At 36.9% G+C, this 15261-nt stretch overlaps 1 protein-coding gene across 1 annotated transcript in view; it reads left to right on the top strand.

The window, feature by feature from the left end:
- The window catches only part of nrn1la (neuritin 1-like a), a 36807-nt gene extending 23435 nt beyond the window's left edge, over positions 1–13372 (top strand). Inside the window, exons 2-3 of the mRNA XM_067418851.1 lie at positions 6229–6379; positions 10960–13372. Of these exons, the coding sequence (XP_067274952.1) occupies positions 6229–6379; positions 10960–11239 (431 nt within the window). The 3' untranslated portion in view covers positions 11240–13372. The remainder of the gene's footprint in view (positions 1–6228; positions 6380–10959) is intronic.
- Positions 13373–15261: the final 1889 nt, after the last annotated feature.

Genomic DNA, 15261 nt, shown 5'->3' with positions numbered 1-15261 from the left:
TTGAGGTTCGGCCAGAGATACAAATTCAGAGATATGTAATTGGACGTTGTATGCTCTTGTCTCCGTTTTGATCCGATGAGACTTTTTGGGACATAGGTGATTTCTTTTTCCTCCCAGCTGTTTGTATGTTGTTTGGTCTTTACTGCAAGTGAATGTTTCTGGAATAGTTCATCATTAGTTATAGTTAGGTAATGCGTTAAATTACATGAATTAACAATGAGCAGTACATTTGTTACAGTGTTTATTAAAGGGGTACTTCAGCGCTGGGAAGATGAATCTGTATTTAAACTGGGTCATCAATGCAGTAGAAATGTGAAATTATTTTTGAATTTGGTGTCTTCTAGACTGAGAAAAGACAGAAAATGTATTTTTGTCCCATGGGGATGAAAGACTACAATTCCCAGAATGCTTCGCTGCCCTGTGAGGCCATTCCCAACGCCACCAACTTCATTACTGTGACTGAGTTAGAGAAGACACTACAATTAAAAACTGAACGTGTGTGTTCAATATAATGAGTGAGTCACCGCGCGAGTATCACAGCCCTGAGCACTAACTGCAAGAGTGATGAGAGCTGAGGTAATCGCGACTACACTCACGGCATACATTCACAATGCGAGTTCAGTCTGGCACGCGTTTCAGTTCATGCCTTTGCAAGCTAAACTTTCCTAGAAATTAATTTGAGAAGTTAAAAGACTTACATTGATCACCATAGCTCCGTTTAAATGATCCTGTCTGCAAGCTGAGCTCTCCCTGCCAGCTGAGTGTTATCTCCCATCCCCCATGCGCAGATTCAAAACATGCGGAAATGTCTCCCTCTGCTGGCTGTAGTCTTTAGCCTCTGGGCAAACATTCCCCCTATGATGCAAAAATCGTCATTTTGCATCATAGGAGGAATTTTTCCAGAAATAAAATGCATAAATCTCTTGTCTCAGGGAGATATGAGGGGGGAAAGCACAATAATTTGAATATTCTCCAGGGTTTCTACTGATACAAAGCCATATGCTAATCGCTGAAGTAACCCTTTAAACAGTTAGTGTTAGTTAATAAAAATGGTAACACATTTTTAAGGTGACGTAGTTATACGTTACTACGTGGATACATACTAACTCTAAACCAAATAAAGGGTAACACTTTATTTTACAGTGTCAGTTACATATGTTACATGTATAGTAATAACTATAAATGATGCATATAATTACAGGCAACTAGCCCTAAACCAAACCAAACCAAACCGTACATATAGTTATTAATATTACTAAGTACTTAAATGCATAATAATTACAGTGTAACAAATAATCCTTAAAATGAAGTGTAACCAAATACATTTTAACTATAAAAATCTAACTGTTCTTTTGTTAGTTTGTCAATTAAATAATATTAACAGATACAACTTTTTAGATTTTTAATAATGTATTAACTAAGATTAAGCATTTAACCAACTAATCTTAACAAATGGAACCTTCTTGCAAAGTGTTACCAGTTTATTTGTGTGTGTGTGTGTGTGTGTGTGTGTGTGTGTGTGTGTGTGTGTGTGTGTGTGTGTGTGTGTGTGTGTGTGTGTGTGTGTGTGTGTGTGTGTGTGTGTGTGTGTGTGTGTGTGTGTGTGTGTATATATTTATATATATGTGTGTGTGTGTGTGTGTGTGTGTGTGTGTGTGTGTGTGTGTGTGTGTGTGTGTGTGTGTGTGTGTGTGTGTCCTATATACTGCATATACATGTCTCTCTTTAATACTTGATTCTGATTGGTCAGTCACATCATTCAGGGGTTTGATTTTTCCTTTTAATATTCAGTAGATTACTGTACTATTTGTATATATTACACTGTTTGTCTTTTGGCCAGTTTTTGTACATTGTAATGGACTATTTTTTAATGTAAGCTTTCAGATAATGTACAGTGGAAAATATGAAATAAATGAAACTCAAATTAAATCAAATCAATACAATGCCCACGTATTTATTTATTTATTTGGGTCGGGTATAACCTTGAAAGCTGGAAAACCTTTTATTTTATTTTGAGATAGTGGCCTCCTTTCTTTACATTATCTCTTATAATTTTAGTATTGATCGTAATATTTAGTCTTGTATTACTTATAGTGACAGTTATCTGAATTTCCCCTTGGCATTATTAAGTACTTCCATATTTCTGATTTCTTCTGTCATTTCCATTTAAATGCAGTGCCTCAGTGATTGTGAAAGAGTTCTTTGTCTTCTCCTCCTCTAATGTATGACTTGGTTTTCTCTTCTCCATATCGTCATTAAATGTTGATGGGGATGAGTGAAACCAATAATCCTCAGACCTCACTGCAAAAACATAGCTGAAAATCAATAGGTTTGCAGCAGTGTGGGAAGAGAAAGAGAGAGAAAATTCTCCCCTATCAAATATTAATCATTCATTTCCTCAAGGGAATTAGGAGAGTGCTGGTGATTTGCTGTCTGACCCAATTAAGATCCTCCTGCATATCTCACTTAGGTTCACTGTTACTTCCATCTGTGGTTTTATTGTCAATTGGTATAGGCTATGTGATTGAGAGTCAACAAGGAGCAATGGGAGAACACCGGCACATTCACAGAAAAGCAAACTTTAGGCATGTGCCGGTATCAAATTTTCATGTTGAGGTTCATTGCCGAAGCTTTTATCGCGGTACACGTTATTATCACGATATTGATATACGTTGCAAACAAATTGTTGTCATATTATAACAGGTTTAATATTTTTCTTAGAACAAAAAGAACAAGACATTTAAATACAATAAAGCAATATACAAAAATGTATAAAGTAAACAAAAATGCAAAAGAATGATAATGAACCATAGGTAACAACTGCATTAGCATTAACAAAGAGCGAATAGCAAATTTTTTATAGAAGTTATTCATCTTTGATAACATTAGTTTTAAAAAAAAGCTACTGTTGGTGTTAGCTCAGGTCCATTTTACAGTTACAACTTTTGTGCCATTAAATGCTGAAATCGCCAATGTCACGTGATTTCAACAGTTTGGCAGTTTGACACTTGATCCAAACTTCTAAAATCATGTGATATTGGCGATCCGAATCATTGATCGATTCACTGACTCATAGCCGTTTGAATCTTTATTAGAGGTTTGAAAACAAACACGGAAGAGAAGACTGATGCTGAATAAAATCGTAGTTTTTGTTATTTTTGGACCAAAATGTATTTTCGATGCTTCAAGAGATTCTAATCAACCAACTGATGTCACATATGAACTACTTTGGTGATGTTTTATTAGCTTTCTGGACATAGACAGTACAGTGTGCATACACTGCATGCTCTGGGACTAAAATATGAAATATTTTAAACTGTGTTCTGAAGATGAACGGAGGTCTTAAGGGTGTGGAACGACACTAGTGTGAGTCATTAATGACATCAATTTCATTTTTGGGTGAACTAACCCTTTAAGTATTAAGTATTTGGTGATGTGATGAGTACCGCGAGTAGAGAAATCTGAACGGCTGTCTGTTTAGTAGCGCGAGTGTTTTGTTCACGAGGATTACCGGGGAAGCGGCTGTATTTCTGTGCTGCTCATGTGCGTCGTGTCTGTTTACATCAGTGCGCTCCTCTTTGATGTGTTGTTCATTTTAACGGTTAAACAGGTAAAGTATTCTTAAAATGCTTTCTAAAAATCGGAATAATTCGTAATAAATAATTATTCACTGTATTTTGAAGTGCCCACGATAACAATATTGTGCATGCTCATTATTGTGATGTATCGTATTAAAGAAACGGTATGTAAGAAATGTATTTTAATTGATCATAAAATGGCCCTGATATGTCACTAGACATTAAGAAATCATGTAAATTTCAAATACTTATATCACTGACAACAGTAGTCCGGCCAGGATATTGTCATTTAAAAGTTGTTGATGCAGCCCTCAACTGATGTTGATGTTGACATTTTGTGTTTTGGCCTGAAGCTCCACCCTCCGCCAATCTACCAATCACGAAGTCAGTAGTGTTTCAGCATACGGGTTGCCAGCTCTGCTCTAGTTACCACAGCTAGCTGCAGATACAAACGTTCCTGCTGGATCCTGCAGCGGATCTGGCAACCTCGAGTCAGAGCCAGATCCTGACCACAATCTTACATACACTTCCTTTAACCGTCAATGTAATATACTTTGTCAGAATGGCAAACCGGAAGTTGAGTTTTATTGCGAGGTCTGTCAATTTAGCCTACTTTGTCAAAACTGCATACCAGTGTTTGTGAAGGGTATGCTTTTTCGATGTCCCCTGGTTTAATAAAAATACAGTTTATAAAGGGGTAGCAATAACGAGTCTCTGGGAATAATTATAATTTGACTCGCTGGTTGTACATTAGTTATTAACTTTATAACGGGACTTTTAATCCGGTTATTATCAAAGTCGATTTCAGTCATCCAGATTTTCCTCTCGTCTCGCGAGTGGAAAATGAGATTTCTTCATCGAGTATCAATCTTACAAACTATGATAATTTAACTACGAAGAAATATTAATCTGTTTGATCAGGACAAATAATATTTCATAAGTTTGTACAATTTGTATTACTGAAATGGAACACGAAAATCAAGCTTAATTTGTAGCTAAGATCTTACGTCATCGGTGACTTCAAATCTATGATCAAAACATTCACTTCAATGTAATTATTGGATTTTAATAATCAACTAAAGTATTAAAAAACTACGATTTCACACAGGGAAAAATATGCATATACATGTGGGTAATAAAGCAAAAAACATACAAGGAAAAATGAAAACGAATAAAACAAAAGTAACAGAATGAGAGATTGAGGGTGAGAGAGAGAAAGAGAGAGATTGAGGGAGAGAGATTGAGGGTGAGGGTGAGAGAGAGAGAGAGAGAGAGAGAGAGAGAGAGAGAGAGAGAGAGAGAGAGAAAGAGAGAGAGAGAGATGGAGACAACTTTTATTCTTTCCAAGAGGCCCCAACTTAATTCATACTATTCCCGTAAACAGGATTGGTCAAGACAACCTTTAAATGCAGTTTGATTGCGAAATAGAACACTTGCTTTGAGTGGTCTTATGTGTGTGGTCTGTCGCAGTTTCTCAGTCTCTTTAAGGCAGTGAAGCTTGGATGGAGTTCTTGGAGGAGTTTTCCAGGCGCTATTGCTGGTCGTGTCTCTCGGGCAGGTTTGCCCGTCTCTCTTTGGCAGAATGCGCGCTCTCGTTTCTATTGAAAGCCCCCACTTCCTCGTGACTCAAACAAAAATGGGTGATGTATTAAGAGCCCATTTTTCTTTCTTTTCCCGGAATGTGTATAGTTTCATATTGGTGCCGTTTGTTGAAATTTGAACACCGAATTCCGTCGGGCGTCTGCGATTGCAATGATACCATGCATGACAGCATTGAGATTCCTGAGTAAAGAGGGACAGGATTTACAGTTAATACCATACAGAATTTTGATTTTACATGCAGTAAACATCCAAGTTACTTCAATAATTTCTAGAGCACGTGAAGGCAGCATAAGGTATGCTGAAATGATGGTTTAAATTTAACGCATGTGCAATTTCACAAATTTCACTGCTGCGCATTAACCGAAGGTATCCCATTCTGATGGGTATGGTCTATGGTCAGAACACAGAGTCTTTTGATGCTTTAGCTGGAGCTCCTAACACATCAGAGCATTTCTATTGAATTTTGCTCCCATATCCTCAAGGTTAGAGATGTATTATCCTGTGTTCTGTTCTAACAATGAAGCAAAGATTTATACTTTTTATAATCAATTTACAAATCACCAAGAACCTCACACAACTTTTGTGTCCTGCTGTGAGTGTTGTTCCTCGTTCTGTAAAGGATGCAGTGAAAGCCATTCAATGTCACCCTGCTGCTCTGTTGATGAACTTGTCTAGTTCTTTAGAATAAATCTATTTCATATTTGAGCTTTTGGAAATAAATGAAGCATAACAGTCTGGAAGTCTTGGCAACCTGAAATGGGAAAATACTTTTATTATTATTCTTGGGCTACGTTACATCATGAAGGTTATTGTTCTGCGCATTGTGCTCAGATTCCCCACGCTAACATTACTGAATTTATTTCTAAGTTTGGGTTTACATGAATGTTGATTGAATGAAAAATGAATTCAAATTTTGCAGCCTGACACATTTTTGTAGGGCATCATAACTATTCTTTCCAAATGTTTTATCTCATCTTCATCTCTAATGAGTCTTTAAATGATTGTTATATTATACTGTTATATTGTTGTGTGTCTCTGTTTGTTCTAGTGCTTGTCCCCAGTCCATGTTCGGCTGCAGCCACAAAGAAGTGCAGCTCCATCTATAAAGGGTTTGCCCAGTGTCTGCTTGCCCTGGGAGACAGTCTCACTGTCAGTGCCCAAAAAGATGAGGACACACAGGAGATCGACTCTATTTGCAAGTAAGGAAAAAACCTGGTCCGACACAAACATAGGCATGAATCTATAGCAATATTGATCACTTTTACATTGTAAAAACTTGACATTCATCAAAGAATTCTGAATAAAGTGTATCAAGGTTTCCACAAAAAAATATGAAGCAGCATGACTGTTTTCAACATTGATATTAAGAAATGTTTCTTGAGCAGCAGATCAGCATGCCAGAATTTTCAGCTTTGCACCACAGGAATAAATTACATTTCAATATGCATTCAAATAGAAAGAAGTTATTTTAAATTGTAACAATATTTTGACTATATTACTGTATTTCTAATAAAATAAATCCAGATTTAATGAGCACAAAAGAGCATAAAAGATGTAAAAATCTTACCGACCACAATCTTTTGAATAGAAGTGTACACATGAATACATAAATATTGTTTAGTATTTATAAAAAAATGCAAAAATGTATTCTTTTTTTTGACATGCTATAATATATTCATAAAAAATGGAAATAATGGAAATCATAATAGTTTTTTATCACAACAACAATACTACAATTCATCTCGTAACAAAAACATGATACATATTCTTTTTAATTGATAATCAATTTGTATGTTTTCCCCTGAATAACACTTTTTATCCTGTTACCGGTAATCTTTTGTAATATCCCTTTAAAAAAAGCCTTAAGAACTGCAAGGACGTGACATACATTTTTGGTGATAAAACAACAACACATGATTTAGTATTAATAATTGTTTTTATAAATTATATGATGTTTTGTGATTTCATGAATTATAATTCATCATATTAGATCCTATTGTAGATTTGAGTGTCTAAGCTTCTCTAGTTTCTCCATACATATTTATATATACACTAACCAGGCATATCATTATGACCACTGACTGGTGAAGTGAATAACACTGATCATCTCTTCATCACGGCACCTGCTAGTGGGTGGGATATATTAGGCAACAAGTGAACATTTTATCCTCAAAGTTGATGTGTTAGAAGCAGGAAAAATGGGGAAGTATAAGGATTTGAGTGACTTTGACAGGGGCCAAATTGTGATGGCTAGACGACTGAGTTAGGAGATCTCCAAAACTGCAGCTCTTGTGGGGTGTTTCCAGTCTGCAGTGGTCAGTATTTATCAAAAGTGGTCCAAGGAAGGAACAGTGGTGAACTGGGTACAGGGTCATGAGCGGCCAAGGCTCATTGATGCACAGGGGGAGTGAAGGCTGGTCCGTGTGGTCCGATCAAACAGATGAGTTACTGTAGCTTAAATTGCTCAAGAAGTTAATGCTCGTTCTTCTGATAGAAATGTGTCAGAATACACAGTGCATCACAGTTTGTTGCCTATGGGGCTGCATAGCTGCAGACCAGTCAGGGTGCTGCTGACCCCTGTTTACCAGCAACAGCGCCAACAATAGGCAAGTGAGTATCAGAGCTGGACCACAGAGCAATGGCAGAAGGCGGCCTGGGGAACTTACCTGGGGAACACATGGCACCAGGATGCACTATGGGAAGAAGGCAAGCTGGCTGGCAGAGGCAGTGTGATGCTTTGGGCAATGTTCTGCTAGGAAACCTTGAGTCCTGCTAACCATGTGGATGTGACTTTGACCCGTTCATGGAAACGGTATTCCCTGATGGCTGTGGCCCTCTTTTAGCAGGATAATGAAACCTGCCACAGGGCAAAAATTGTTCAGGAATGGTTTGAGGAGCACAATGAGTTTGAGGTGTTGACTTGGCCTCCAATTTCCCCACATCTTAATCCAAACGAGCATATGTGGGATGTGCTGAACTAACAAGTCCGATCCATGGAGGCCCACCTCACAACTTAAAGGACTTAAAGAAGGATCTGCTGCTAACTTCTTGGTGTCAGATTCCACAGCACACTTTCAGGGGTCTAGTGGAGTCCATGTTTTGGCTGCAAAAGCGGGACCAACACAATATTTGGAAGGTGGTCATAATGCTATGCCTGATTGGTGTGTGTGTGTGTGTGTGTATTTATATATATATATATATATATATATATATATATATATAAAAATATATATAATGTTGCTAATTAAATCTGTTTTGTACTTTTAACATCTGACATCAACCATAATAAGTAAATCACAAGTAGCTTTTGCACAGGTTGAGGTAAATGCTAATATATAGAATGTGCACACAGTCATGCACAAAAACACAAACACCATAATAACACTTAAATAATGCAATAAGCATTCAATGCAAAACACTATGTAATATAAATGACAAAAAACTATTTGTAAAACAACATATGTAATATAAATACCTAATGTAAATATCTTATAACAAAAAACTAAGAGGAAACATAATAATACAATTTTAAAAAAAAACACTGAATGGGAAGTGTCACCCAGGGACAAGCATATTACTAATGTCAAAAGGTTACTCTGAACAGGAATGACCCAGCAGCACATTTACTTCTCTGTCTGTATAGCCACATAAAATGCCTCGCTCACACCACAGGAATATTTGCTGTACGCCGTTCATTGTGTTGTCACAGGGAGAATGTGATATAGAGTATCACAGTTCACTGATATGACACCTCATTCATTCTATGACTCCCTACATTGCATTTCATCTCATTTTCTGTTGCTCCCTTCCCCTATTTTCTCCATTTCTTCCTCTGCTCACTCATATTTCTCCTCCTCCCAAGTGCTGGATATTCTAATTAAAGATAGGTCTCTCAATTTCCCTGTCTGTCTCTTTCCGTCTGCCCCTCCATAGATCATGCATCAATGATATGACTTGATATTATGTCACACTCTGTAGCTGCAGGAACTCTTTAAGTATTCATTGTGTAGCAGCATGATGTTGTTTAAGAACAGCCTCCTGTATATCCTCCAGTCAGACTCGATCCGTTACACTTTGCCCGTTTACGCCACTAACTGAATGAATCGGGATCCATGACGGCATTATATGGTCCTGCATTAAAGGCATACACACGCAGGAAATGAAGAGTGTTTTCTTTAACACAGCTATTTAAGTGTTGTTCCTCCAGGTGCCAATTAATCGTGCCACTGAGCTCACTGATCGCGTGCACACTTGCATAAACACACGTACGCACGCACGCGTACACATTCACATGCAGGTTCGCAGGAAGTGTGTCTGATCATTTGTCAGGGGACCTTTTGCAACAGCATATTCTCCCACCAGACTGCAAAGTTTCAGGTTTAGGCCAAGCCCGCTCTGCCTCTGAGATCTAAGAGGGACGTTTAAGTAAAGAATTGGTGGTGAAAGACATTTGAGGTGTTGAAGGACAGACTTCCACTATGAACTGCACACAGTACTTCACTGTTTAATAGGGAACAGTCTCTGTGTGCTTCAGTCTATTAAAGAGCTGGTCGTTTTAACATAAAAGGGTGTTTCTTCACTGGGAACTTCTATGTCCCTGGGGATGAGTTTTATCAAAACTAACTGATTTTTAAAAATATTATTATGTGAAAGTCACATTTAAACTTTTGAAACTCTTGGGAGATTTTACTTTTTGTCTTTATAGTTTATTCCTGCTACTTTTCCACCTGTTTTGTGTGTTACAGCCTAGTTCCAGACCTAGATTTTCAATGTTAAAATATAAAAAAGCCATCATAAAAATATTATTAATATTTTTTAAAAATCATATAAAAATGATATTTTAATGAACCGTAAAATAATCATAAATCCGTTTAAGATTTATTTAGGTGGTAATGATTTACTGTTCTTCAGTTTTTATGTTATTTCTACCGTAATCAATAATTTTGACATGAAGGTTTGTCAAATTAGTGTGCTTGGTTACCAAGGAGACAACAGGGGAGAGCATGCCTAAGATGAACTATGAGTATATGTGTAAAATGAAATATGTGTACAGAAACTCTTCACTTTTGAACAATATATTTGTATCCGTCTTTGATTAGGCTGTAATTTTATCTAATTATGAAAAAAGTCATGTGTGTTCTGTTTTTAGGGTACATAAAATGTCTTTTTTTTTTTTTTTTTTTACATCACAATCATTTACATCCAGGGGCGTGGGACTGGGGGGATAAAGGGTACTGAGTAACCAGGGCCCAAGGCAGGGAAGTCCGTTTTCTATACATACACATACATGGTACGGGGGCCCAGCAAGATGGTTTGTACCCAGGGCCCAAAATTTGGTGCTACGCCCCTGTTTACATCACAGAATTCTATTGTTGAGATAAATGTCAAAAAATATTGTCAAAAAATGTTTGACAATATTGCACATCCTTGCATCAACCTTTTAGCTCTGATAAAAATATTTTCACTCTGTTTTACCTGTTCATCACTATTGCTCTAAAAAATCTCTAAAGATTCAACAAATCCTAAAATCCTTGCTTACTAAAAATAAACATTAGTTCAGTTCTTGATAATCTAATACTTGATATTAGATATAAAGTGTCTAAATGTAATATACCGGTATAAATATCTTACTATAGTGCTACCTTGTCCTTTATTTTAAACTATACATACATGAGGGATGTTTCAGATTTTTTTTTTTAAATCAAATTCTTGCTTATTAGTATGTAGATTCGGTATAAATTATTCAAGACATTTAACCTTAAGTCTGTGTCTGTTGCAGATCCTGGGATGATTTTCATGACTGCGCAAATGTGGCCATGGCCGGCTGCCCTGAGGAGGCTGCTACGGTGTGGGAGTCTCTGAGACAAGAATCCAAAAAGATGCAGTTTTCCGGAAACCTCTATGAGATGTGCTCCAGTCGTAGCCAATCAGCGGCTGCCTCTGTTTCCCAAAGCCCCGATGAGACCAATCAGGAGTTGTTAAAGGGATGTGCTAGTCATAAAAATCTGACCTTTCTGACCTTTTGTTTGCCTGTGCTACTACTGTTTCCATGGATATAATCGCATCTCAAGACTCACTTCAGAGTTCAAATATCCAGCACATATAGACAACGATACTGACTGCTTTTGTTCTGATATTTTCATACCAATCTCATGTAGTACGATAAGATTCATTTTATGCTTCAAATGAAGCCGTTTGGAACAAAAAAGAAAGTCATTTTACACAAAGGATGTTTTCAAAAATGTGTACTTTTATTATTTATTTATTGTTTAATTATGTCCCTCCCCAAAAAATATTTTTAAAATCTTAAAGGTAAGGTAGGCAATGTTGTTTAAAAACACTTTTCGTCATACTGGTTGAAACTCTCTTCACATCCTAATAGCAATAGAAATGTAGGTATATATCTTCTCTGGAAGTCTCAGGACAAAAAAATGTCAATTTTGATAGAGTGTCCTACCATCCTGTCAACCTATGCTTTGGCATACCTCCGCCGTGAGCCTGTTCCATGAGGCTATGCCGAGTTGTAGACAGAAAGTCAATGATCGCCGCAAAAAAACAGCGGCCGTTTACAGTTCAGCTTATGCTGCGTTTACGCCATAACTACCGTAATTAATAGATGGCAACCCACTCTACTCAGAGATGTCCGCCTCCTCAGACTCAGATTAAAGGCCCTTTCACACCGGACGTATGACGAAAAAGCCAACCATGACGAGACAAACCACATACTTCAGGGAACCAATCAATCCGGAGCAGCTATGTTTCCTAGTCACAATGTCAACATTTAAGTGTCACAGCCGTACTGACGGAAACCGTTCACTTTCCATAGTCGCTCCCGGGCACAAGGTTTAGAAAGTTTTATTTTAAAGGTTATGTTATCATTATCTGTAGCCTACGGTAGGCAAACACAGCTGCAGCTGTACAGATGTAACTACAACTACAGCTGTAATCTTGTGAGAAATGCAATACCTGGCAACGGTTAATGTTGAGTGAATAGCTAGTGACACCAACCTGAAATTTTGTCACCTTTGTTTCCTTGTTTGTGATTAGTTGTAGCCTTTTTTGTCGTCACTAGAAAAAAACAGAACATTGAACTGAAAAAAATAATTTGTTTGTTCGCCGCAACACAATCACGTTCGGTGTGGAAGCTCCGGGTTTTCAGTTTCAGACACATATTCTGACTAGAATTGAGTATGACCACATCAGGCTACTCATTACCATTACACAAACAGCTGATCAAAAAATAAAAACATTGCGCGAATTATTCACGCATAAAAATCACGTCTAGTGTGAAAGGACCATTATGCGTTTCTATAGCAACACTATCAACGGCGAAATAAAACTGCAGCAGTCAGGTAGGACAAGTCAGAGCTCTTTAAGTTATTTGCGTTCATTATTATTGTAATGTTATGTGCTTTGAGACATTAGGTAATTTAATTTAATGCCACCTCTTGTGATGGCTCTGGCTGTGTATGATCATGTGTTTTGAAGGAGGTGTGGCTTTGGAGACGCTCTGAAGGGAGGGATCTTATGATTTCAAAGCTAGCTTGCTAGTTCTAAACCATAGACTGTAAAAGAAAAATAAAAACACCCGTAGGTTTCTGAAGAGCATTGGAAGACTAAAGTCAGCCGTTGCTTCTTGGTTGCGCGTCACTCATTGATAAAGAAAATGGGCAAAGTGGTGGTACGTGGGTGTAGCTGAGGTGACGTGATGAATAAAAAAATATTTAAAAAATAAGTTGACTGGTTGCCTTAAAATTTTGAGTTCATTGAAATTAAATATTTGAGTTAATATAATAAAAAAAATTGAGAATCGACAACCTTTATTTTGTAAGCATATTGGTCAATTGTGTATGTTTTATTTGTGACGCAGTGAAACATGCCAAATTGTGCTTTTTCAGGATTTATCACGTTTTATGTGGTGCAGATACAATAATATTGAGAGTTTCTGTTTATTGAACCAATTTCCTTCATTGTATCAACTAATTTGTTTTATTTCAATAAACTCAAAATTAAGACAACCAGGTTACTTACTTTTTTAAGTTAAACCAACAATTTTTTTTTACAGTGCAGACAGGCAAACGGCTAGTAGTGACAGCAGCGGTAATCCACCTGTCACTCAAAGTTGCCACGCTCATAATTATGCAGAACTTTAGGGCTTGATATAATTTAAACAAATAAGTTATGACCCCCCCCCCCCCCCCCCCCCCCCACACACACACAGCTGTTATGAAGGGAAAAATTAGCCATATAAACCAAAACCACAATTTGTACCAGGATGTAAACATGTTTTTTTCTGCTGTAAATTTGGGCATTTTAACATGGGGCTCAATGAGATTCTGCTCCTTCTGGAGCCTGTCCCTATAGCGGCCAGCCGATGAATTGCAGTAAGTCACTTCCGTATCAGCTTCAAGAGAAAATAGGTGAGGTTGCCACTTGCTTTAGCCTCTCTGAAATTGCCTACCCTACCTTTAAAATAGCACATTTAATTTTAAGCACAACCATGGCACAATTGAAATGTTCATAGGAGAACCAAAATGCACCTCAAATGACTCCAAGCATGATGAGGACAAATGGAAGATGCTGAAAAACTTTTCCAAACATTCAAAGCCCTTCATTTAAATGAAGGTACACTGCAATACATTATCACATTGGTGAGCTATGAGTATCAAAGCAATGTACAGAGCCCTAAAAAATGTTATTATTTCACTCTGTAGTGTAATCATCCTTTGTAGGATCCTAAGAGGATTAAGTTTAAGGATTACACCAAATAAAAGTAAATCTAAGCAACACAGCTCACCTACAGGCTTTGCCTGGGAACAGTGTGTAGTCTGAATGCCTTTGGGTGACGGTTTGAACCAAACCTATTATTGATGGGTTCATTGATTCAGTTTAACAAATAGCACAGCATTATGCTTCAAGGTGTTTTTGTAGCCTGTATCTGTATGGATCTGCTGTTCATTTGATGTTGGTCAGAGTACTGTGTATATATTGTATAGTCCTACATTATACATTCCTCATAGCTACTTTTTTATTTTTTCAGGTATGTGTATTTGTAAAGACACAAAAGGATGGAGAAGCTTTAAAAAATCACTTCATAACGGTAATATATTGTAAATATGACCGATATGCTGTAAAGAAGAGCTTATTTGAATGAGTATATTATATGAAACACATTAACATTAAGTGCATAGTGAACAGATGCAGCAAATCAATGGAGGAGAACTTATTAACATCAATGAGATCAAATGAATATAACTATGAGCACACAGTGTGTTTCTGAGGATACATGACTTTAAAGCGATGGAGGTTTTTCCCCGGATCAGCTTTCATTAGCTCCACTCAACGATGTGCTCTGCTCCGCTCAGCGGATTCCTCAGTCAATGTGATTTATGTTTAATTTTTAGGCTTAATTGGCAATCATTCAATTTGCCAATGCAGTGAACTTATTAAGGAGGGCAAAAGCTATTTATTTAGTCTGGGAAAAAAAAAATGTTTAATAGGGGAGGATTGCCACTTGTCTCAAATATTGCTTTTGTGTAGTAATCTGACTATCAACACATGCTTTTCTTTTGTTTTAAGTATAATTCCACTATGTATTGAATGTAGTACAATCTAATGAAACTATGTCTAAATAATATAGTAAGGGCTAATATCTACAGATTTTATGTCTACATCACTCCTTGCTACATAGTTTTCATTAATGCCTCCCTTATTTATATTTGTTTGCAGTATATATCCAAATTTTGGAGGCAGTTATACTTTGCTTGGAAGATGCATGTTGAAAAAATAAGCGTTTTCTCCTTTTATTTTAAAATCATATTATTTATTGCTGCTCGCTCACTCATTTTAAGATGTGCCCTGCTCACTACAACAACAAAAAATAAATAAAACATTTTTAATTGTCTTTTTAAAATATGATCTCACATTGGTTGAAGGTATCTGTAAACAAATTCTTTCTGTCTGTCTACACAATTATTTGCTACATATGTTCTATACATTATATAAATAAAACTATTGCTATTACATAATTAAAATGTGGTTCCACTAGTTGAAAGTAACTGGGATTTCCCCTGCTTTATAC

This window comes from Pseudorasbora parva, chromosome 16, assembly GCF_024679245.1.
Source record: "Pseudorasbora parva isolate DD20220531a chromosome 16, ASM2467924v1, whole genome shotgun sequence".
NCBI lineage: Eukaryota > Metazoa > Chordata > Actinopteri > Cypriniformes > Gobionidae > Pseudorasbora > Pseudorasbora parva.
Note: the sequence above shows the minus strand (reverse complement) of the source record. Positions and strands in the feature narration are given on the sequence as shown.